Source organism: Diabrotica undecimpunctata, chromosome 5, assembly GCF_040954645.1.
Source record: "Diabrotica undecimpunctata isolate CICGRU chromosome 5, icDiaUnde3, whole genome shotgun sequence".
Taxonomy (NCBI): Eukaryota; Metazoa; Arthropoda; class Insecta; order Coleoptera; family Chrysomelidae; genus Diabrotica; species Diabrotica undecimpunctata.
The window spans coordinates 98,556,715-98,581,444 of NC_092807.1; the positions used below are offsets into that span (position 1 = coordinate 98,556,715).

Sequence of the window (24,730 nt, forward strand, 5' to 3'; positions counted from 1 at the left end):
TCCACGTTATTTTTAGATCTAAACACGAGTCAAAGAGATTTAGGCCTCTTTCCGGCCATTTAAAGAAACTTTAGATTTAGTTCATTTTAGGATCTATATTGCGGAAGCTTTAATTTCATGTAGCATAGAAGCCAGAAAAAGAGGGCGCCCGTAAAATGGAACTAAATCAGAACCGTTGAGCAAGAAAAAGAACCAGGAAAACTGGCCTATTGATAATGTAAAGTTTGACACGATAGCGCATATTCCACTCCGTGAAGAAACGAAATATTTAACACGATGTAAACTCCCAGAATGTAAAGGCAGTTCCCGTATTTTTGTCAAAAATGTAAAGTACATCTATGTTTGACAAAAAAATAAAAATTGTTTTTTACAATTATTTCATAAACCGTAATTTTTTTTGATATACTATAATCATTAAATCATGTTTTTTTTTAGATAAACAAATGTATTTTTATCCTACCGTTTAGCTGTAAAAGTATATGTAGTATTCATTAGTTTGTAACCATTTAGTCACAATGTCGTCAATTGACGACATCAAAAACGGGCCCTATTTTAATTAAAAAAAGGCTAATATTCCTATCAAAAGACATTAAGAATACCATAACTGGGTAGGAATTATTAACAAAATATTTTTCATTACATTAAAAAAAAGCGTGACCGAAAGGGTTAAAAATTCCAATTCCTAGACATCTAATAAGAGGGGATGACAAGTTTGCCAAAAAAGTTATTCAGCGTTACGATATTAACCCTGCCATCAAAAGATATTTTCTCAATAGTATCTAAAAAAAATTATTCAAATAATTACTTAAACTCGTTTTTAGCACAGATAATCTCTGTAATTTCTGTAAATATATAAATTGGTATAATAAATATAAAACATATAAATTAGTATTATGGAATTGTTTAGGAAATACGAGTATAAATAATAAGCTTGTAAAATGTTTATAATCTATAAATTTAACTTACCTACTGTGTAAAAATATCATCCAAATTTGAACTTAAACAAATATATTTTTAATACATAAATACTACGATAACGTTACTAATATATCTATATATATAAAAGAAAGTCGTGTTAGTTACACCACTTATAACTCAAGAACGGCAGAACAGATTTGGCTGAAAATTGGTAGGGAGGTAGCTTAGAGCCAGGAGACGGACATAGGATACTTTTTATCCCGTTCGACAGCGTTCCCGTGTGACTTGACATGAAACGTCAGTCACTATAAAACGTGGTATAACAAAAACGAATCAGACTTGGAATAACAAAACGCAAATGACAGCTATGTAATTGACGTAAAATGACAGCTATGTAATGACGTATGGATGACAATTTGATATTTGTAAGAAATCAATATTAAAACTATTTCTATTAAATAAATAATTAACAAGTGGATTGAAGTGAAGTGAAGTTTAATTAATAATGCCGCGACCAAGACGATCGAATCTTTCCCGACAAAGCCGTAATTGAAGTGAAGTGAAGTTTAATTAATAATGCCGCGACCAAGACGATCGAATCTTTCCCGACAAGGCCGTAATGCAAGAAGAATACAAAATACTGCAAATGAAAGGACTGAAGAAGAACAAGAAATTGCACGTGAACAGCGCCGCGATAGTATGGCTCGACTTCGTGCTTCTCAGTCACGAGAGCAAAGTGAAGCAGCCCGTGAAACAGCTCGGTTGGCAATGCAGAATCGTCGAGCGAACAACAGAAGGCAACAAATAGATAATTTGCAACGCAGAACAAGATATTTAGCTGATTTGAATCGAGCAGCGTTTCGATACGATTGCAGCAATGATTACAGCTTGCATCCTAGCGTTTGCATTGGGCAAATGGACGTTGTTTGCGAGTATTGTGGTACATTAAAGTTTTCCGGAGAAACGCCTAGATTATGCTGCCTTAATGGTAAAGTGAAATTGCCATTGTTGACTCCGGCACATGAGCCATTGTATTCATTGCTTTGTGGCGAAATACAAGAATCACGCCACTTTCTTGCAAATACTCGAAAATACAATAGTTGTTTCCAAATGACGTCATTTGGGGCAGACATTATCGAAGAAGGAGGATTTAATCCGACATTTAAGGTATTTATTTTTGTACTTACATAGAATGTAGTTAAAGAATAACTTACTTTATCTATTGGTATGTATTATATTTGCTAATACTGAACTCTACTCTCCCACAGAAAAAGTGTTTATAATCCAGTTAATACTGTCTGGTTTTTATTTTGTAGATACAAGGACATATTCACCATCGAATTGGATCATTACTACCTTTCGAAGATACACAGAATAAATTTTTACAAATATATTTCATGGGCAACATGGAAGAACAACTTGATCGACGCCTAGGGATCAATGCTGGAATGAAGCGAGCAATTATTCAAGACTTGCAGTGTCTGCCCCATGAACATCATGCGTTGGTCAGGTTGTTTAAGAGTGCTTTAGAGCGCATGCCAAATGATGACTATAAAGTTGTCATCAAAGCAGATAAACGACCATCTGGAACACACGAACGCACATTTAATGCTCCAACAGTAGACGAAGTTGCCATCCTGATTGTTGGTGAACAATTGGAAAAACGCGATATTGTGCTTACACGTCGCGATACTGGGCAACTGCAACAAATATCTGAAACTCATCGATCATATGACGCATTGCAATACCCACTGATGTTTTGGCAAGGAGAAGATGGATATTATTTTAATATTAAAATGATAAATCCATTGAATGGTAAAGTATCAGTATCTTAATAATGGTTAATGTCTGTATTATTTGTCTTTGAAATGGTTAATTATCAAAGTTTTAATTTCAGGTGAAGAAACTACAAAGAAAGTTAGCTCAATGAATTATTATGCATATCGTTTGATGATTCGTCAAAATGCTGTGACTGTGCTGACAACTATTTGCTGCGGTTTCGTCGATTGTTTCAGCAGTATTGCGTTGACATGTATGTAAAAATAGAAACGGAACGTTTAACATTTATTAGGTTGAACCAAGCCAAACTGCGTTCTGAGGAGTACATCCATTTACGTGATGCAGTTAGTACTGAAGGAAATGCAGCTAATATTCGTCGATTAACTATTCTCGACGTACATTGGTAGCCCACGTCATATGCATGAATATGCACAAGATGCAATGACATATGTTCGTCATTACGGCCGGCCAGATCTCTTTATTACTTTTACCTGTAATCCAAAATGGATAGAAATTACTCAATTGCTGCTTCCCGGACAAACATCAAATGATAGACACGACATCACAGCACGTATATTCAGGCAAAAAATTCGGTCCCTGATGAACTTTATTGTTAAACAACGCGTCTTTGGAGACACTCGATGCTGGATGTATTCAATCGAATGGCAAAAGCGAGGCCTGCCGCACGCACACAGTCTTATTTGGTTAGTGGAAAGAATTCAGCCTGGCCAAATAGATGATATCATATGTGCCGAGATTCCTGATCATGAAGTCGATCCAGACCTACATGATGTTGTTACTACTAATATGATTCATGGACCGTATGGTGCCATCAATCCCCAATCACCTTGCATGGTCGATGGAAAGTGCTCTAAACGATATCCACGGAAATTAACAGCGGAGACTGTCACTGGCAACGATGGGTATCCGCTGTATCGGCGTCGATCACCAGATGACAACGGTCGAACTGTCACAACGAAAGTGAAAAGAATGGATTTCGTTGTCGACAACAGTTGGATTGTTCCATATTCGCCACTTATTTCTAAAACGTTCAAGACACATTGCAACGTTGAATACTGCAATTCAGTTAAGTCCATAAAATATATTTGCAAATATGTCACGAAAGGCAGTGATATGACGGTTTTTGGATTGCAATCCTCAAATACCAACGATGAAATTTCACGCTATCAAGTTGGTCGTTATGTGAACTGTAATGAAGCGATTTGGCGTATATTCGCATTTCCAATTCACGAACGTCATCCTACTGTTATACATTTGGCGGTGCATCTGGAGAATGGTCAACGAGTATATTTCACGGCTTCGAATGGTACGCAACGTGCTGAAACACCTTCAGCAACTACATTGACCAGTTTTTTTGCAATCTGCCAAAGCGATCAGTTTGCACGAACTTTGCTTTACTCGGAGATGCCACGTTATTATACTTGGAATGCTTCATCCAAGAATTTTCAAAGACGGAAGCAAGGTGATGCGGTTCCTGGGTATCCAGATGTGCGTTCTACTGATGCTCTTGGTCGTATGTATACAGTTCATCCAAAGAATGATGAATGTTTCTATTTGCGGTTGTTGCTGGTAAATGTGCGTGGGCCAACTTCATTTGAGACACTACGAACTGTTAATGGTGTAATATTCCCAACATATCGTGCTGCATGTGAAGAATTGAACTTATTAGAAAACGATACCCATTGGGATACGACAATCGCTAAAGCCATTATCTCTACATCTCCAAGTCAGATACGCACATTATTCGCTATCATAATTTCGACATGTTTTCCATCAAACCCATGTAACCTGTGGCACAAATACAAGGATAGTATGTCAGAAGATATTTTACATCAAAGTCGTGTCAGTTCCAGAAATCACGATATTGAGATGAATGAGGAGATACATAATCGTGCTTTACTCTTGATCGAAGATATGTGTTACCTCATGTGCGGTAATTTATTAATCAGGTTAGGAATGCCAGCGCCAAATCGTGAAATGAATGAGCGCATTTAATCGAGAATTGGAACGGGAACGTGAATATGATCACCAGGAATTAGATTTAGTAGTTGAAAGGAATGTACCCCTGTTGAATTACCAACAAAAGGAAGTTTATGATACTTTAATGAAGGCAATCGCTGATGAAAATGGTGGTTTATATTTCCTAGAACTGGCAAGACATTCCTTATGTCATTAGTTTTAGCAACTGTTTGGGCGAGATCCAACATAGCGGTTGCAGTTGCTTCTTCTGGAATAGCAGCCACATTGTTAGAAGGATGCCGTACGGCTCACTCAGCATTCAAATTACCGTTAAATCTTCAAACTATTGAAGAACCAACGTGTAATATTGCAAAACACTCAGCAATGGCCAAAGTTTTAGCGGCATCGAAAATCATCATCTGGGACGAATGCACAATGGCGCATAAACGTGCATTAGAAGCACTTAACCGAACATTAAAAGATTTACGCAATGACTCGAGATATTTTGGAGGAGCAATGATTTTACTGTCTGGCGATTTCCGCCAAATACTGCCAGTAATTCCAAGATCTACGGCTGCCGATGAAATAAACGCTTGCCTCAAATCGTCAAATCTATGGCGCTATGTGAAGAAACTGCAGCTGACAACAAACATGAGAGTTACATTGCTTAAAGATACATCTGCTGAAGATTTCTCGGAGCAATTGCTGACTATCGGTAATGGTCAAGTACCTGTCGATGAATCGAGAGGATTAATATCATTTCCAAATAATTTCTGTAATTTTGTCTCATCAAAAGACGAACTTATCAACAATGTATGTCCAAATATTATTTCTAACTACAAAAATAATGAATGGTTGAGTGAGCGAGCAATTTTAGCGGCTACGAATAAAGATGTAGATGACCTGAACTACATAATTCAAAATAAGATCATTGGAACAATGCATTCATTCAAATCTATTGACTGCGTCACAAATGAAGATGAAGCCACCAACTATCCAATTGAATTTTTAAACTCTTTGGACTTACCACCGCACCGCACAATTTACGCCTAAAGGTTGGCTCCGTAGTAATCATGCTTCGAAACATAAACCAACCAAAACTGTGCAACGGTACGCGTTTGGTGGTTAGTAAATTGATGAACAATGTAATTTACGCTACGATAATGATAGGAAAATTCAAAGGTGAGGAAGTTCTCATTCCGAGGATCCCGATGATCCCAACCGATATGCCGTTTGAATTTAAAAGACTTCAATTTCCGATACGTCTTGCATTTGCCATGACCATCAACAAATCACAAGGCCAATCCTTAAAAGTTTGTGGTTTAAATCTAGAACATTCATGTTTTTCCCATGGTCAATTATACGTGGCATGTTCACGGGTCGGAAGACCATCTGCGTTGTTTGTTTTTGCGCCTGATAATAAAACAAAAAATGTCGTGTATCACAAGGTACTTAAGTGAAGAGCAACCTATGTACTAAAATACAGAAATAATAATGAATGAATAATGTAGTTATTTAATTTTTTTTTGTATTTTTTCCAATAAAAAAAAAACACAATCTGCTTATTTATTGCCATTAAGGCGGAACAAAGTTCGCCGGGTCAGCTAGTTATAAATAATTAATATACAGACATATTTAATTGATTTTATTACTGCAGATTTTTAAATTTTTCAATGGTGTAAAATGGTGATGGTGATATAATAACCTAAAAAAACTATAAAATTTTAAACTTTTCTATAATTTATTTTTAAAATATGCAAAATAAATTTTGTTTGCTTAAATATGTAACGTTTCTTGAAATAAGCAAAAAGATGCAATGTATGCACAAGGTACGGAAGTGGTGCAAACAGTTAAAAATCGCAAACTGGAATATTTTGGCCATGTTATTCGTCATCCAGAGAGATATAATAATATAAGTCAGGGCAGGATAGATGGAAGAAGTGGATGAACGTGAGGACTTAAAAATCTGAGACAATGTTTTAACAGATCCTGCCTTTTCGGAGCTGCCCCAAGAAAATTAGTATAGCCAATTTGATAGCCAACGCCAAGAAGATGCATTTATATGCACGTTCCATATACTCCGCTCTCCAGATATATCTTTAGCATAACATACCAGTTCTAGAAAATATTTTTATAATTAATTCGTGTTTTACTATTATCGGGTGTTTTCATTAATGATGAACTAGCGGAAAAGATAATTCATGTAGTCTATACAAACATTTACTAATATATGCATGTTAAACAGAGCCTCTTTGGCGCCAAGGTCCATTTTTAAATCCAAACTGACTCTTGCCTTTAACTTAAATATTCTTGTGATGGAAGACACAATTTAAAAAAAAATTATGTTCTTAAGAAAAGTTTTAAAAATGGTTTAGGACAAGCTATCTTTAAGAGAAGAAGAGAAGATGGAGAAAAGTTTGATGCCGCAATAAGCAATAAATGGCTAAATTCTGAAATGAAGAAGGAAAAGAAGACATTATACTAGTAGAAGGACGAATATAATAATGACCGATGCGGGTTAATGTTTTTAGTCCTATAGCTATATGTTTACCGAAAACAGTAGTAAAACATGAAAATCTAAACGTTTCTTATTTTTGTGATGTTTTTTTACACGAACGACGAACGTTTATTATTTCTATTTATAAATTTGCATCGTAAATCTGTAAATACCAAATTCAATAAATTCACTCGTTTGCTGCAAGTGTTTTCGTTTGTAAATGTTGATTTTGGCAGTCAGCCAAACGGATTGTGCTAATTCTAAACACAGTTGGTTTGCACTTTTCCATTTTCTTGTTGTAAACCGCTCACCGCTATATTTAGTTCGTTTATCAACTGGAGTAACTGTGTATTACGCTTTTTTGGTGATAAAATGTTTTAGGTAAAATAATATATTCCTTTGTTTTTTCTGTGTGTAAACTGCTGACAAATAATACTCTGTTTTACTGTTAGTCAGAGATGATAAATTTGACTCTATCTATCTATCATCGTCCATCCTCAAATTCAAACAAATACCACCTTTCTTCTTCTTCTTCAGATGCAAATCAAGTGATGGATGTTAGCGATCACATTTTCCATTAATTCTCTATTTCTTGCAATATGTATCAGATATTGTATGTCGTTAATCCCTGTCCATTGCCTTATGTTTCGGAGCCAGGACATTTTCTTGCGTCCCATTCCTCTCTTGCCTTCAATTTTACCCTCGATTATAAGTTGCAGGAACTGGTATTTTTCATTTCGCATGATGTGACCTAGATACGCCGTTTTCCTTTTCTTGATGGTTTCGAAAAGTTGGCGTTCTTGGTTTATTCTTTTAAGGACATCTATATTTGTGATTTTCGCTGTCCATGGTATTTTTAGGATACGTTGATAGAGCCACATTTCGAAAGCTTCTAATCTGTTTATATCCCTCGCTTTGAGTGTCCAGCCCTCTACGCCATATAGCAGCACTGACCACACGTAGCACTTAATAAACCTTAGTCTCAGTTGAAGATCGAACTCTGAACAATTCAGTACCTTCTTGAATTTTACGAAAGCTTGTCGAGCTTGCTCAATGCGACATTTTACTTCCCTGTCCGATGCCCAGTCTTCAAAAAGTCACGATCCCAGGTATTTAAATTTACTCACTATCACTTACTAAATACCACCTTTAGTTCAGACAAATTAAGATACACTCATGGACAAAAATATCGAATATTTTGGAATTTTCCAATTTTTTTTTGTAGTCACTATTATTTCAAAATAATTTTAGATTATTGATAATACTCATATAATGTATGTATGTACAGCGTTAACAGGCCTTTTAGGCCCATTGCTGGATGGATAATTTCCATCGTTTTCTATTCTTAGCTAACAGCTTCCAATCTCTGATTCCCATCTCTCTGACATCTTCCATCACTGCATCTCTCCATTTCTTTCTTGGTCTTCCTCTCTTTTTTTTGCCCTCAGGTACTCTCCAAGCAATATTCTTGACTAGTCTATTACCTTGCATTCTTTCTAGATGGCCGAGCCATTCTAGTCTACGTTTTTTCACCACATTTGTTATTGTAGGGTTAGCATACAACTGATACACTTCTGCATTAGTTCGTCTTCTCCATTCTCCTTCTACTACTTTTCCACCAAATATTCTGCGAAGTATCTTTCTTTCCCATGCTTCCAATGTGTTCTGTACGGTTTTGTTCATAGTCCATGTCTCGGCAGCGTATAGCATTGTGGGTCTAATTATAGTTTTGTATACTCTTATTTTTGTATTACGAGATATATCTTTGGCCTTAATTATTTTGCTCATGGCTCCAGCACACCTGTTGCTCTTGGTCAGTCTCAGGTTGATTTCAGTTTCTTCTTTACATGTCTGATCAATAAGAGTACCTAAGTACATATATTCATCCACCTTCTCGAATTCTACAACTGATCCATTCTCCACCTCCAATTTAAAGGATCCCCTGGTGCTTATTCCTTTTTTGCTCGAGATCTCCATGTACTTCGATTTATTAATATTAACTTTCAGTCCCATTTTAGAGCTTTCCCGAATCAGTCTTTTTGTTATATTTGATAGTTCTTTTCCATTTCTTGCAATGAGAACCACATCATCAGCGTATGCTAAGCATTGGTGCTCCTTGTATAAAATAGTACCGGACCTATTTATCCCACTAATCCTTACAATTTTTTCTAGAACTATATTGAATAGCAATGTAGATAACGGGTCTCCTTGGCGAACACCTTTTTTCACTTCGAATTCTTCTGAGACTGTACCGTTGCATCTCACAGCACAAATGGTTTGTCTAATTGTCATTTTTACCAATCTTATTATTTTTTCTGGCACTTGGAATTCTTTTAGTGTTTCTATTAACTTGTTTCTGTTTATTGTATCGTAGGCAGCTTTGTAATCAATAAAAAGTACTTGTGCTGAAATGTTGTATTCATAGCAATTGGTCAGGATTTGTTTTAGCATAAAAATTTGATCGGTTGTTGATCTTCCTTTCCGAAATCTTCCCTGGTATTCTCCTAGATTCTTCTCTATATATATTTCTAATCATTTTTTAATTAGTATGGCGAGTACTTTATAGATTACTTCTAATAAGGATATTCCTCTATAGTTTGTGCATTCAGTTCTATCTCCCTTTTTGTGTATAGGAATTATAATCGACTTATTCCATTCTTGAGGCATTTCTTCGGCATCCCATACTTCTAGTATTAGCTCACCAAGTTTGTTTATTAAGACCTCTCCTCCATATTTTATGTTCTCTGCCACAATGCCGCTCTCCCCGGGACTTTTTTGGTTTTTCATATCTTTTATTATTTCTTCAATTTCTTCTCTTGTGGGCTTTGGTATTTCTTCTATTACTATTTGAGGTCTAGGAACATAACAATTTTCTTCAGTAGTCACTTCGTCATTTAGTATCTCTTCGAAATATTCTTTCCACCTTTCACATATTTGGTCTTCATCCACTATCAGGTTTCCTTGCTTATCTTTTACATTCATCGTTCTTCCCTGGTACCCAGTTTTAATGTATTTTACTTCTTTATATACTCATATAATAGGCTGATGTATTCAACTGTTTTGAAATATTTTGATGTTTATTTTGACGTTTATTCAGTGGTTAGTGTCATCATAAAAATCCTTCTTTACGTAAAGGAAAAATCGTGCTATTTCGGTTATTTTTAGTTTAATTTATTAAGTTTAATTAAATATTGTTTTGATTTAACTAAGTTTAAAACAAGTATCCCACCAATTCGACACTGCGATGAAGTCCAAGTAGCACATACTGTAATTTTGTACGAGGAAGGATATGCACAAAAAGGTATCGCACGACGTCTCAGCAGAACTGAATTTATAGTTTCAAATACTCTTAAAAGGTACCGCGAAACAGAAAATTTTGTACGAAGGCCTGGTCAAGGACGACCAAGGTGCACAACCGTGTTAGGCGAAGATCAAAAGAAGCAACCTTAAAGCGTAGATGCCCCGCCAAAGTTCCACGTCTTCTCCAAAATCATAAAGCTCGTCATTTGGAATTTGCAAGAACATATATTTAGTGGAATATCGACAACTGGAAAAACATTCTTTTCACTGATGAGACCAGAATCCTATTACGGAAGGCAGATGGTCAAAACTACGTCTACAGAAGAGTTGGAGAATGATTCGCTAGCTTCAGTCTCGCCCAGACCGTTAGTTTTGGAGTTGATGGCATAATTCTTTGAGAAGGTATTAGTTGGGAGGTACGTACCGCACTTGTGGAAGTGACTGGACGGATGACTGGTGATTCTTACGTTTAAAACATCCTGCAAGATCATGTTTTGTCATATGTTGGTTACATTGGATATGAAAGATTCACGATAGTGAGTAATTATCTTGATGAGGTCCAAGTTCGAAGATTGAATTGGCCACCGTCTAGCCCGGATTTAGATCCAATAGAGCACATGTGGGATCACCTAAAACGCAGCATGCGATAAAGAATTCCCGTTCCAAATACGATAGAGCAGCTTCGGCTTGCTGCACAGGATGAATGGAATGCGATTTCCCAAGGTACAAAATTTACTTGCAAGCATGCTGAGAAAGATGCAAGCAGTAATAAGAGCTAGAGGGGGGAATACTTGTTACTGATCATGCACTTCTTTCAGTTTAAACCAAATGTTTAAGCAATTTAAATTATCATTTAAGTTTAGAGTAAAATAACCTTATTTACCTAATATTAAACATTTATTTTTTTTACAATTTTCTCCACATAAAAACTTAAAATTGATCATTAAACATTGTTAAAATAAACTCTATTTTACAATAAACGACTTGCTTGACCAGAATGTATTTTGAAAAAAAAATTGAAAATTCCAAAATATTCGATATTTTTTTCCATGAGTGTATTTTTACCACCAAAAATGAGACGTTTTAACCAAATAATGCTTCAAATAATAATGTGCAAAATAATTTGATTTTTAATTCGGTATCGCTAATGAACTGACTTTTTTGTCTTTAAAAGTAGAAAATAACTTTAATTTCTCTTCCCTAAGGAAGGGTTAGGGTTTATTTTAAATATTTTAAACATATTTTTAACATTTTTTTTTGAAAAATTGTTTAATATATATTTATTTATAACATTTGTACACTATAGTACAATATTTCAACAGTATTATTAGAAAATTTAATACAAAAATATTAAAAATTAGGAAAATGATAGCTAATTTTCCAGGATTTCGAAATAGATAGAAAAGAAGTTTAGAAAATTTTTTGTTAAAATTTGACTAATTTAGTATAGTAAGGAGGAGGTTTATAATTTTTTAATTTTTCTTTACCGTAAAATTATCTTTTTATACTAATTTAAATTTCCTTTATATTTAAGAAAAATTTATAATGATTACTACGTATTTGTAACAAAATTAAGTATATTATGCCATTTATGGAACATGGTTTAAGTGAATTCAAAACTACGTGAGAAATTGTTTGATATGCTAGAAGCTGATTATTTTAGTTAAAAAAAAATTCTGTGTCTTATAATTCAGTGAATCGACGGTATTATGGTATACGGGTGACGTGTCTCAAAAACGTACGGCGACTACGTATTATTTGCTAGGAAATTACATAGAATTCCAATACGAAAAGAAATGGTATGTTTACTATACTTATCTATAAATTTGTAAGTTGCATTACTATAAGTAGTATTTTTAGTCCTCGTTATCATTCCTAATGCACGCCATACACACCACGGTCTACCAGAGAGGTCAACCTGTGCAGTTATGCCTACGCAGGTAGACCGAAACCTTTGTTGGAATAGACCTGTACAGTTTTTTACGGTGTATCGCGTCAGTTGTTTTGTAGTGTTTTCCTTGGACAATCGTCTTGTCCCTTGCACCGTATTGCCACGCCACTTTTAATCAACCCTAGAAAATGGTGCCATCAGATTCAACTAAAAAATCTCTTGAAGAATTTATCGAAATTTACAGAATTCATCCATGGCTTTGGGAAATCGATATCTTCTACTTCACTCATTTTAGCCTAATGTAATTTACACGATCATTATACCATGGCATCCTTCCCTTTTGATTGAAATAATCAATACAATTTTCTCGAACAATTTTCGCGTTATTCACAGTATTTGGGACCGCAAAAGAATGTCGTAGATGAGAAATCTAAGAGAGCCGTTTGGTTACACCACAAACGAATTATTTAGAACAGCTGCAAAAAAAGTTTGAATAGCGTTGATGATATTGTTACGCTAAATATGACTCATATTTAACCTGTAAATATTTTATTATTCAAGTATTCTCTCTAAGAGCCGCTATAAAACCGGTCTTCGTTCCATACCATTCGCGAAGGGTCAACACAGGTCGCCAGGATTCCAGAATAACTGATATTTTATATAAATAGAGGACATTTTCATTTTGGAGTTAGTCTAAAATTAATATTGCATCAAGTTTTGAAATGTAACGCGCGTATTGTCGGGAATATAAATTGTAATGAATGTTGTAAATAAATTATATAATTATAGTGTAAAATAAATTAGTGAAATATTGTACAAATAAGGACATTAATAAACTAAGTGTTAGAACATTTTATAATAAATAAAGTTAATAAATTAGATCGAGGACCGACTTGGAGAACGAAATAAATGAATTTTATAAATTTTCTTAATACTGAAGTAGTATTATCTATTTTGAATCACAGAAAATAGACATCAGGCTGTGACTCTGAACTACGTTTGTTTTATTATGCTGTTGCATTATTTTTTTATTTTTTGCAATTATATGTATTTTCTTCTTTTTCTTCTTCTTCTTCCTCTTTATAAGAAATTCTGCTTGTTGATTGGCGGATTAATACCTCTATGGAAGGTTGTAACTCCATCTTTTGCGCGGTCGTCCGATACTTATGCATGTATGTAAAAATATATTTAAAATACAGTGCCTCACTTTACATTATATGTATTTCAGCTCAACCTCAATATTTCGAAATAAAGGAAAAACGATTGGGGCCAAGAAAATTCGAAATAAGTTGCGAGGTAAAAGGAGTGTTCCCAAGACCAACTTTGTCGTTGAAATTAGGAGACAGGTAACAACTAATTTATTACTACAATTAAATAATTCCTTTATGAAAAAATTAATAATAATTTATCATATAAGATACTGAATTAGTATTTATAAAAATGCTGTATACTATTTTAGCATTCTTGATCTATAAGTTGTCATTCCGTTAATTTGAATTATCATCATCATCACTCAGCCAATCGCGTCCACTGCTGGACATAGGCCTTCCTCAGTTCTTTCCAGTGTTCTCTACACTGGGTCGCTTGTAGCCAATTTCCCGCTACACGTTTTATACCATCGGTCCATCTAGTCGGTGGTCGTCCTCGGCTTCTTTTATAGTTTCTGGGCCTCCATTCTATAATATGTCTTGTCCACCGTCCATCTTGTGTTCTGCCCAGTTCCACTTAAGCGTCGTGGTTCTTTCGATGACGTCTTGAACTCCTGATCTTTGCCTGATTTGTTGGTTTGTTATGTGGTCTTGAAGGTTTGCAAATCTTTAGCAAAGATCTTTATGGTATGCAAATGGTCATTTGTGCCATATCCGGCCCTAAAGCCAGCCTGTTCCTTGGGCTGATAGAAATCAAGTTTAGGTGCTAGTCTCTTTGTTAAGATTTTCATAAAGAGTTTGTATATATATGTGTCAAGAGGCTGATGGGTCTATAATTTTAGTATATTTATTATTTAGTAATATCGCCTTTTTTGTGTAACAAGACTATCACTGCATTGTTCCAGTCTTTTGGAATCGTACCCGCATGTAAGCATTTATTAAACAATTCGTTTACTGATTTTTATAGAATTTCTCCTCCTGCTTTTATTGCCTCAATAACGAGTTTATCATCACCAGGCGATCGATGGTTCTTCATTTCTTTTAAAGCTGCTCTTACCTCTGACACAGTAATCTTCTTCTTCCTATGCCGTCCCCATTAACGGAGGTTGGTGACCACATTTTTAAAAGCTTCTCTGTCTTTTGCAACGTGGAATAATTCGTCTACAGTCATGTTTGTCCAGTCTAGAATATTTCGCAGCCATGACTTCCTCTTTCTACCTATTCCCTTTTTGCCATCGACTCTACCCTGCATGATGACCTGCAGAAGACTATATTTATTATTTCTTAGTATGTGTCCAAGGTATGCAGTCTTGCGTACTTTTATCGTTCTCAACAATTTTTTGTCTCGACCCATCCTTCTCAGCACTTCCTCATTGGTGACCCTGGCAGTCCATGGAATTCTCAACATTCTCCGGTATATCCAAAGTTCAAAGGCTTCAATCTTTTTAACTATTTGCGCTTTTAGTGTCTATGTTTCTACCCCGTACAATAGTTGCGACCAGACGTAACATTCAACAAACCTCAGTCTCAGCGCAGTATTCAGATTTTTGTCACAGAATAATTGTTTGAATTTTAAGAACGCTGCCCTTGCCATTTCTATTCGTACCCGGATCTCTTGGTCTGGACTAATTCTGTGTTGATGTAAGCTCCCAGATATTTATATTTTGTCACTCTCTCTATTTGCTGTCCACCAAGAGTTAGTTGTTCATTATTTATTGGACTCCTTGATACTATCATAAATTTGGTCTTATCTGTGTTGATGTCAAGTCCCATTTGAATGCATTCACTATTTATTGCATCTAGTAACGTTTGTAGTTCTTCTATACTCTCAGCCATAATTACCGTGTCATCTGCAAATCTCATGGTGTTTATGATTTCTCCACCAATTCTTATTCCCTCTTTTCTTTCCCATAAGGCTTTTCTGAATATGACCTGTGAGTACACGTTGAAAAGCGTCGGAGACAAGACGCATCCTTGCCTAACCCCTCTCGCAATCGGTTTATTATTTGTTTCTATATCGTTCACCTTTACTACTGCTTTCTGGTTCCAGTATATATCCTTAATAAATTCAATGTCTTTTTTGTCTAAATTGATGTTTTTTAATTCATCTATTAACTTCATATGCTGCACTCGGTCAAAGGCCTTCCTAAAGTCTATGAAGCATACATATGCACTCTTGTTATATTCCCGACATTTCTGCAAGAGTACCGTCAACGCAAATAATTCTTCTCTTGTACCCATGCCTCCTATGAAGCCAAACTGAGTTTCATCTATCTGCTCCTCACATTTCTTATAAATTCGGTTTTGAACAATTTTCAAGAGAATCTTTAAAGGGTGGCACATTAGGCTTATCAATCTATAGTTATTACATGATTTGGGATTGTTGTTTTTTGGTAGAGGTAAAAATATCGATTCAAGCCATTCTTCCGGGATGTTGCCCTCTACATATATGTGGTTGAGAATTCGGATGAGTCTCTTTATATTACCGTCATCTAAGGCTTTTAACAGTTCAACTGGAATTTGATCAGGACCCGGTGCTTTTCCTTGTTCTGCATTCTGTAGGGCATTCTTTACTTCTGAGGGTAAAATTTGTAGGTATTTTTCTTCACCTATATCTTGTTCATTTTCTCTCTCGTCATGGAACAGATGGATTATATATTGTTCCCATACTTCCTTTATTTTGCTCTCTTCAGTAAGTATTTCTCCATTATTATCTCTTGTTATAAGTGTTCTTCTTTGTCTGGTGTTGCCTGTAAGTTCTTTCATTTTTTTATGTAAGTTTGAGGTGTCATGTTTGTTGCTGAGTTCTTCCAATTCCTGGCATTCTTTGTTCATCCATTCCTCCTTAGCCTTTCTGATTTTATATTTGATTTTATTCTTGATGGTTTTATATTTATTTTCATCTTTATTTTTGTATTTTCTTTTTTCATTTATTAGCTCAACTATTTCCGGTGTCATCCAGTCTTTTTTAGTGGTTTTTTCTTCTTCGCCTAGGACCTCCTTTCCCGCTTTTAGTATGGCTTTTTTCATATCTGCCCATTCAACGCTTCCTTCAGTTAATTTATTTATCTCTGCGTTTACTTGCTGTTGGCAGTTGTCGTCTTTTAGGTTTTTGATGTTAATTTTGGTGGTTTTAACTTTTTTCTCCGGTTTCCTGAGTTTAATGTTGACGTTTGCTAGTAATAGATTATGATCCGTATCTGCATCTGCGCTTGGATAGGTTTTTGCACTTTGTACTCCATTACGAAACCTTTTGTTAATCGTTATAAAATCTATTTGGTTGCTGATTATATTGTTGGTCTTATCTTTTGGAGAAGTCCACGTGTATAATCTTCGTAAGGGTAGGTCGTAGTATGTATTTGTTATGACTAATTCTTTCTCCTGGCAGTACTGGACTAGTCTGTCTCCTCTTTCGTTTCTTTTACCTAATCCAAAATTTCCTACTATATTTCCAGTTTTTCCTCGACCGACTTTAGCATTAAAGTCGCCCATAATTATTTTTACCTCCTGCTTCTTTATGTTTTTTGTTAACAGTTCTAAGTCCGCGTAGAATTTTTCGACCTCAGCATCATTGCTATCAGATGTTGGAGCATACACTTGGATTAGATTTATGTTTAGAGGTTTGACTTTCAGCTGAAGTAGCATCATACGTTCGTTAAAGGGAATGAAATTTGTCACAAACTCTTTTAAGTTATTGTTGATAATAATACCAACACCATGGTTGTGTTCTCCAGTGCTTTTGCTTGAGTAGAAAATAGTAATATTATCCTTGGTGTAGTTTCCAGACTTTGGCCATCGGACTTCTGAAAGGCCCAATACTTGTATGTCTAATTTCTCCATTTCTAGCATGACTGTTGTTAATTTTCCTGCTTCATAAAGTGTTCTTATTTATATCTAAATCTCTTATATCTAAATTTGTTTCTCCACCCGGGGATTCTTCGCACCCCTGTCCCATTAAAGGGACGCCGGGCACTCGGGGCCACTGTTTGATTTACGTCCATTTGTGGTTGTTCTTGAGAATCCTTAGGGATCTTTAATGCAGTGGTTTCTCCTTGCCTTCTGCATCCTTATGCCGTTGATCTTGGTGTAACAAAATACTGGGGTGTGTAGGAGGAGAGAGGTATAAGAAGAGTGGTCTATATATATGGGATAAAATAGATAACAATTAAGTAAAGAAGTATGAAAAAAAAATATTGAACGGAATGTGGCTAGGCTAGCAATGTAGGCAAGAGAATGACCACTAGAAACTCAAGGATGGATACGGCCAATTTGCATGCCTTTTAAAGACAGTAAATCAGGAAAATATGTATGATGGATAGAAAAGAAGATATGAAAAATGAATATATATAATGAAAATTAACAAAGAAAACAAATTGAGGGCGCCAGAAGAGGGATAATACTCTAAAAAGAGTAACAGTCACTCTTCCAGGTATCGTATACTGCTAATATTAATTAAAGTTGACTTAATAAACAAAAATGCTGTAAATGTAAAAAGGTAAGGAAATATTAATAAAAAATTATATGCAAAACAAATTCAAGTTTATTAAATATAACTTCTTAGATTCTGACAATCTCTAAGTTACCAAAAAGTATATGAAAATTTCACAATATAATATTTTAAAAAAAAGAAATGTTGAAAACAACTATAATAAAAAGTTGAAAACTACACAGAATAACTCTGATATAGAGTGTACAACCTACATCTAGGTTAAAAAACAACCTTAAACAAAAAATAATGCTAACGTTGGAAGAACGTATAGCCAAGTAAATATATCAAACTTACCTACAATATGACCAACAATATTGTTAAACAACTCTAAATGCACATACAAACAAAATAATATATATAAATGGGAACAAGCCAAATTAAACAATTGAAACGGTATATTATCCTGAAGGGATAATAACCGGAGTTAATAACGCAAGATGAAATATAAAAAATTAGTTAAGTAGACAAATAATGAAATAATTAAAGTTAATAATGAAATAATTAAAGTTAATAAAGAAATAAATGGTTAATACAAAAAACAATGGAAGATAATCTCTGGGTAGAATTTGAGCTCAAACTTACCGATACCTTACACCAAGGGGAGTTATATTAATTAATATATATATATATGTTATAAAAAAACTATAACTAGTGAAACAAGATATATATATAGTTCTGAATCAAAAACCAACTGTCCTCCTAGGTGAAACAGTTGTCTGGAAGGATACTCCCGAATGGCTTCGGTGTCCCAGCGAAGTCCTCCTTGAGGTCCGAAATTAGCACGGAGCTGGTGCTAATTGGCTTAGTTCGATGATGACTGTCCTGCCCTACCTCTAGGTGCAGGCTGGAGAAAAAATGAGGGTGGAGTAGACAATACTCCCTGTCTTGTCCCAATGACCCTGATTCTAATAGAGTTGAAGTGGTACTCTCCCTCTGATGTTCTGAGGGAAATTTATAATTCCATGGTAGGTGGCTAAAAACAATTCCCCGTTACTTCTAATCTCAACATTGATAAAAAAAAGGAATCAAAGAAGAAGTGAGGAAAGTTTCTTTCAGCATAAGAAACCGGAGCAAAAAGATAATTATGGTAGATAAAAAAACCCATCCAATCGGATGTAGCGTGACCTTGCTTCACATAGAGTAAAAATATAATGGCCTTGGACAAAATACTATATTAAAATATGAAATAATGAATCTGAATAATAGGATATAGATAAAATACTCTAATGTTTATAATATAAAAAATTATTATTTACCAGATAGCTAATCAATTCCGTGCTAGAAATCTCACTTCACCTCCCGAGTTTGCGAAAACACCGTCAATTAAATCGTTATGGTATACTTAGAATATTTAACTTCTTGAAGTGAAGGAAATTCTATGCATTAATTGGATTTTCTTTCGCTAACTGCCACCGTTGTGTACCACTCCAAACTCTCGATCAAAAGTGATTTTTAATTCACTGTTAATTAACCAAGAAGAGCCATTTTTCCACTTCCCCTAGTCTCCTGTCATTTCTCTTGTCCGCAATGGTACCAAATTAGAACAGAGTGACAACTTAAATTATTAACAATACACACTTAATGGGCAACTGAACACTTAAAGTTAGGCAACCCATAATACATCTCTGAAATTATTTTCATATAAATTGTTTATTATTTAAATACAAATTGTAATAAAAGTAATGACTGTTACATTCCCCTACTAGTCGGGAAAAAAAAATTTTAATCAAAAATTTTTTTTTTTCATAAAATTAAAGTATCAATAACTAAGTGTACTGGCCTAACATTCCACGTTGATCCGTAAGTTTACACAAAAAAAATAACCACGAACTAAAGATCACGGGAAAAAAAATGGTCATGGCGCCAGACACCACAAACTCAGATGACTCAAAGTAAAAATCAAAGTCTGCCTTAAAATATACGACAATATGCTTAAAAGCCAAATATTAACTAAATATACCAACTAAAATCTTGCTGACAAATAAATGTCGAATTGGGCACTAAATCCAAAATTGAACTATCCATGGACATCAGATTTATAAGACTAAGTATATCCAAGGACGAACAACCAGGCAAATGTATGAGCCAATTCAAACAATATCTCACCCGGAGATATACTAAACTAAGATCAAAGAAATCATAAACTAAATAGGTTAAGAATTGAACACTTAATCCAAAATTGAACTAACAATGGACACCAGATTCATATTAATATATCCAGAGAAGAACAATCAGGAAGATTTATGGAGCAATTCTCACCAAACCAAATAACACAAATAGTAATCTAAATCGTAAACATACCAAAGTATATCAAAGGCGTAATAACCAACATAAATGTGAAATAGGACGCTTAATCCAAAGTCAGACTATCAATGGACACCAGATTCATAAAAGCATATCCAAAGAAGAACGACCAGGAAGATTTATGGACCTATTCACACCAATACTAAATCTCAAAACTAAATGAGGTCTACGTACACCCACATCTGGTGATACGAACCTACATAACCAAATAAACCAAATAAGTGAGGAATCAGACACTGAATCCAAAATCGGACTATCGATGGACACCAGATTTATAAATAGAGCATATCTAAAGAAGAACGATCAGGAAAGGGCCAATTCTCACTAATGCTAATAACTAAATTAGCTCTTACCCTCATCCGGTAATATGAGCCAATGCCAACTAAGTAATTACAATAAAGCAAAATTTCCTAAAGTGTGAAGCAGCATTGTCACACTTATTCAGACTAAGTAATGTAATATGTAACTGAACTAAACCAAAGATAAAGATAAATACCTAAAGTCTAAAGTCTAAAATGGACTAAAGGAATTCAGAGGCTAAATAAATTTTGAGGGTGCTGGTATTCGCTAACTATAGCATGGGGCTACAACAGATGTATGAGCATAACCAGACACCGATAAAATCCCAATAGAAATCCTAAGAAAATATAAGTGGTGGACTTTTCCTATAATACCATTACTAACGAAAGAAAAAAAAATATATGTCGAGAACAAGCAACCAATTTTGAACAAAACTGTAGATTTATAACAAGTTCTCGCAGCATGGAATTATCCGGGAATAGTCCTACATCTAAACAGCAATTTATGCCTAAGGAAAGAAGTGGGATTACACTAAGAGGACAACTCATTTGTCTAAACTCTTAAATAATGAAAATGACTAACTTGACATGTGTAGGGATAGTTAAAGAAAAAAACATAACCTGAAGTAAGATAACTAATATGAACTAATTAAACTTCCCTATCAAGTTGTGAAAAGGTAACTGGAATATTTGGACAATCACACAAGAATGGTTAGGACATGTCGCGAGCATTTCCTGACCAGAAATATTATGAGGCACAAACATCTGCCTACTCTGCAATAAACACATATAGTACGAACCTAATTGAGCAGCAGTGATCAGTTGCTGAGCAACAATCTCGAACCCACGTATTCACTAAAGCTGAGTATTGACAGATTCATTGACTGAAAATTCAGAAGAATAAATAAGAAGAAATAAGAAGGACACCGGTCATCCTTACCTACTTCAAAATTCGAAACTAATTCCAGAACCATCCTGTATATGGAATCAGGACATAAATTATTGTAGAGTATTTAAGATTTTCGTGACAAGTGAGAATAAAGCAGACCAAAGATAAAAAAAAATCACAACATCTTTCCAAATTGGCAAATATTGAACAAATATATCAAAACAAATACTAAGGAATCAAATATCAAAGATATAACACACAATATATGATCCAGTAGTGTAACAACATAGTTCCATAGTTCCTTATCAGTAATAGGATTAACTATAAGTATAAATCTAAATATGTAAATATATACTAAACAACCCTCGTATCATATGAGGTTAAAAGGAGTAATTCTCCTGGGAAGATTAGTACTTAAGAATATTAATTCATTATAAAGTGCATCATTGATAATACAAAAAAAAATGGATAAGTCATACATACTAATTATCTAATAAGTTATAGAAGTCATTAACCAATGCCAAAAGATACAAAAAATAGCGGTGTACCTACGTTATCTGGTGATTAAGAAAATCTTAGACCAAAATGCAAAATATAATCAAAATAAGCTAAAGACAAACAGAGAAAGAGATTAGCTTAAACGAAAGTGTTAAGTTAGTCTTCTTCTGAGGATGAAGAACTAACCTCGTCGATGGTGTTATCAGGCAGTAAATCCTTTACATGAAATTGACCAATTCGTTTGTTGGACGAATTATCCCTTAATTCATATACCAAAGGAGATATTACCCTTACAACCGTACACGGAATGTATTTCTGGCAAAATTTTGCCGAAATAGCATCACCTTTACTTGATTTTACAAAGTTTCTCTTTAAAACTCTATCGCCAACAAAGAATCGCAAATCTAAAGTATTTGATTGGTTATAAATATTATATGGTACAACCATAGACATATCATCATCATCAACAAACCTAAAAGTTGATACTGATAATGGAACTATTTCACTACTGTAATCATTAGAATTGTGTTTAACTCTACTGGGTAAAGAAGAATTGGTAGTTGACCATCTGTGATCACTTAAAACAGGCGGATTCAACGTTTCATGATTAGTAGTTAATTTCGGGACTGATTTGTGAAAAAAAATGTGGCCAAGTTATTAGCAACACACCACCAAGATCAAAATAGCCAGCAAAAATAATATATATATATATATATATATATATATATATATATAATCAAATAAATACCTTAGTTATCTTACTAGAATACTCAAAATAATTTCTAGTTATATGTAAATTATAACTATTCTAAACCAAATATTAATATATATGCAACAATTAATAGTACCTATAAGTATAGTACTGTTGGCTGTAGGAATAAAAGTTTATATAATATACGATATAAGTATGTGTAGGTAAGTAAGTAAATATAAGTTCTCAATAAAAATACAAAATTCAACCTAGAATGTAAGTTGTACTACTATAACCTATCACTGAGGTCTCAAAATATTAATAACTAATAAATCTAATAAATAGAACTAATAAATCAATACAGCAGTATAAGTATACCTGTTTAGTATTAATAAAAAATTTAAAGATAGAATAAATCAGCAATAATATGAGTAAAAAAAAGAAAAAGCAAAAATACAAAGACTCAAGTAAGAAAAAAAAGAAATCAGCTAAAAGCTACTGTCTTAAAACCAAAAACTTGGAAAAGGCACCGCGTTGGGCGCCAATGTAACAAAATACTGGGGTGTGTAGGAGGAGAGAGGTATAAGAAGAGTGGTCTATATATATGGGATAAAATAGATAACAATTAAGTAAAGAAGTATGAAAAAAAAATATTGAACGGAATGTGGCTAGGCTAGCAATGTAGGCAAGAGAATGACCACTAGAAACTCAAGGATGGATACGGCCAATTTGCATGCCTTTTAACGACAGTAAATCAGGAAAATATGTATGATGGATAGAAAAGAAGATATGAAAAATGAATATATATAATGAAAATTAACAAAGAAAACAAATTGAGGGCGCCAGAAGAGGGATAATACTCTAAAAAGAGTAACAGTCACTCTTCCAGGTATCGTATACTGCTAATATTAATTAAAGTTGACTTAATAAACAAAAATGCTGTAAATGTAAAAAGGTAAGGAAATATTAATAAAAAATTATATGCAAAACAAATTCAAGTTTATTAAATATAACTTCTTAGATTCTGACAATCTCTAAGTTACCAAAAAGTATATGAAAATTTCACAATATAATATTTTAAAAAAAAAGAAATGTTGAAAACAACTATAATAAAAAGTTGAAAACTACACAGAATAACTCTGATATAGAGTGTACAACCTACATCTAGGTTAAAAAACAACCTTAAACAAAAAATAATGCTAACGTTGGAAGAACGTATAGCCAAGTAAATATATCAAACTTACCTACAATATGACCAACAATATTGTTAAACAACTCTAAATGCACATACAAACAAAATAATATATATAAATGGGAACAAGCCAAATTAAACAATTGAAACGGTATATTATCCTGAAGGGATAATAACCGGAGTTAATAACGCAAGATGAAATATAAAAAATTAGTTAAGTAGACAAATAATGAAATAATTAAAGTTAATAATGAAATAATTAAAGTTAATAAAGAAATAAATGGTTAATACAAAAAACAATGGAAGATAATCTCTGGGTAGAATTTGAGCTCAAACTTACCGATACCTTACACCAAGGGGAGTTATATTAATTAATATATATATATGTTATAAAAAAACTATAACTAGTGAAACAAGATATATATATATAGTTCTGAATAAAAAACCAACTGTCCTCCTAGGTGAAACAGTTGTCTGGAAGGATACTCCCGAATGGCTTCGGTGTCCCAGCGAAGTCCTCCTTGAGGTCCGAAATTAGCACGGAGCTGGTGCTAATTGGCTTAGTTCGATGATGACTGTCCTGCCCTACCTCTAGGTGCAGGCTGGAGAAAAAATGAGGGTGGAGTAGACAATACTCCCTGTCTTGTCCCAATGACCCTGATTCTAATAGAGTTGAAGTGGTACTCTCCCTCTGATGTTCTGAGGGAAATTTATAATTCCATGGTAGGTGGCTGAAAACAATTCCCCGTTACTTCTAATCTCAACATTGATAAAAAAAAGGAATCAAAGAAGAAGTGAGGAAAGTTTCTTTCAGCATAAGAAACCGGAGCAAAAAGATAATTATGGTAGATAAAA

At 34.2% G+C, this 24,730-nt stretch overlaps 2 protein-coding genes across 2 annotated transcripts in view; one reads left to right on the forward strand and one right to left on the reverse strand.

The window, feature by feature from the left end:
• The window catches only part of LOC140441541 (uncharacterized), a 129,942-nt gene that overhangs the window by 99,578 nt on the left and 5,634 nt on the right, over positions 1 to 24,730 (forward strand). Inside the window, exon 4 of the mRNA XM_072532327.1 lies at positions 13,594 to 13,711. Within this exon, the coding sequence (XP_072388428.1) occupies positions 13,594 to 13,711 (118 nt within the window). The remainder of the gene's footprint in view (positions 1 to 13,593; positions 13,712 to 24,730) is intronic.
• Positions 1 to 24,730, reverse strand: part of oys (lysophospholipid acyltransferase 6) — a 312,406-nt gene that overhangs the window by 68,253 nt on the left and 219,423 nt on the right. The gene's annotated exons all lie outside the window — the stretch shown is intronic.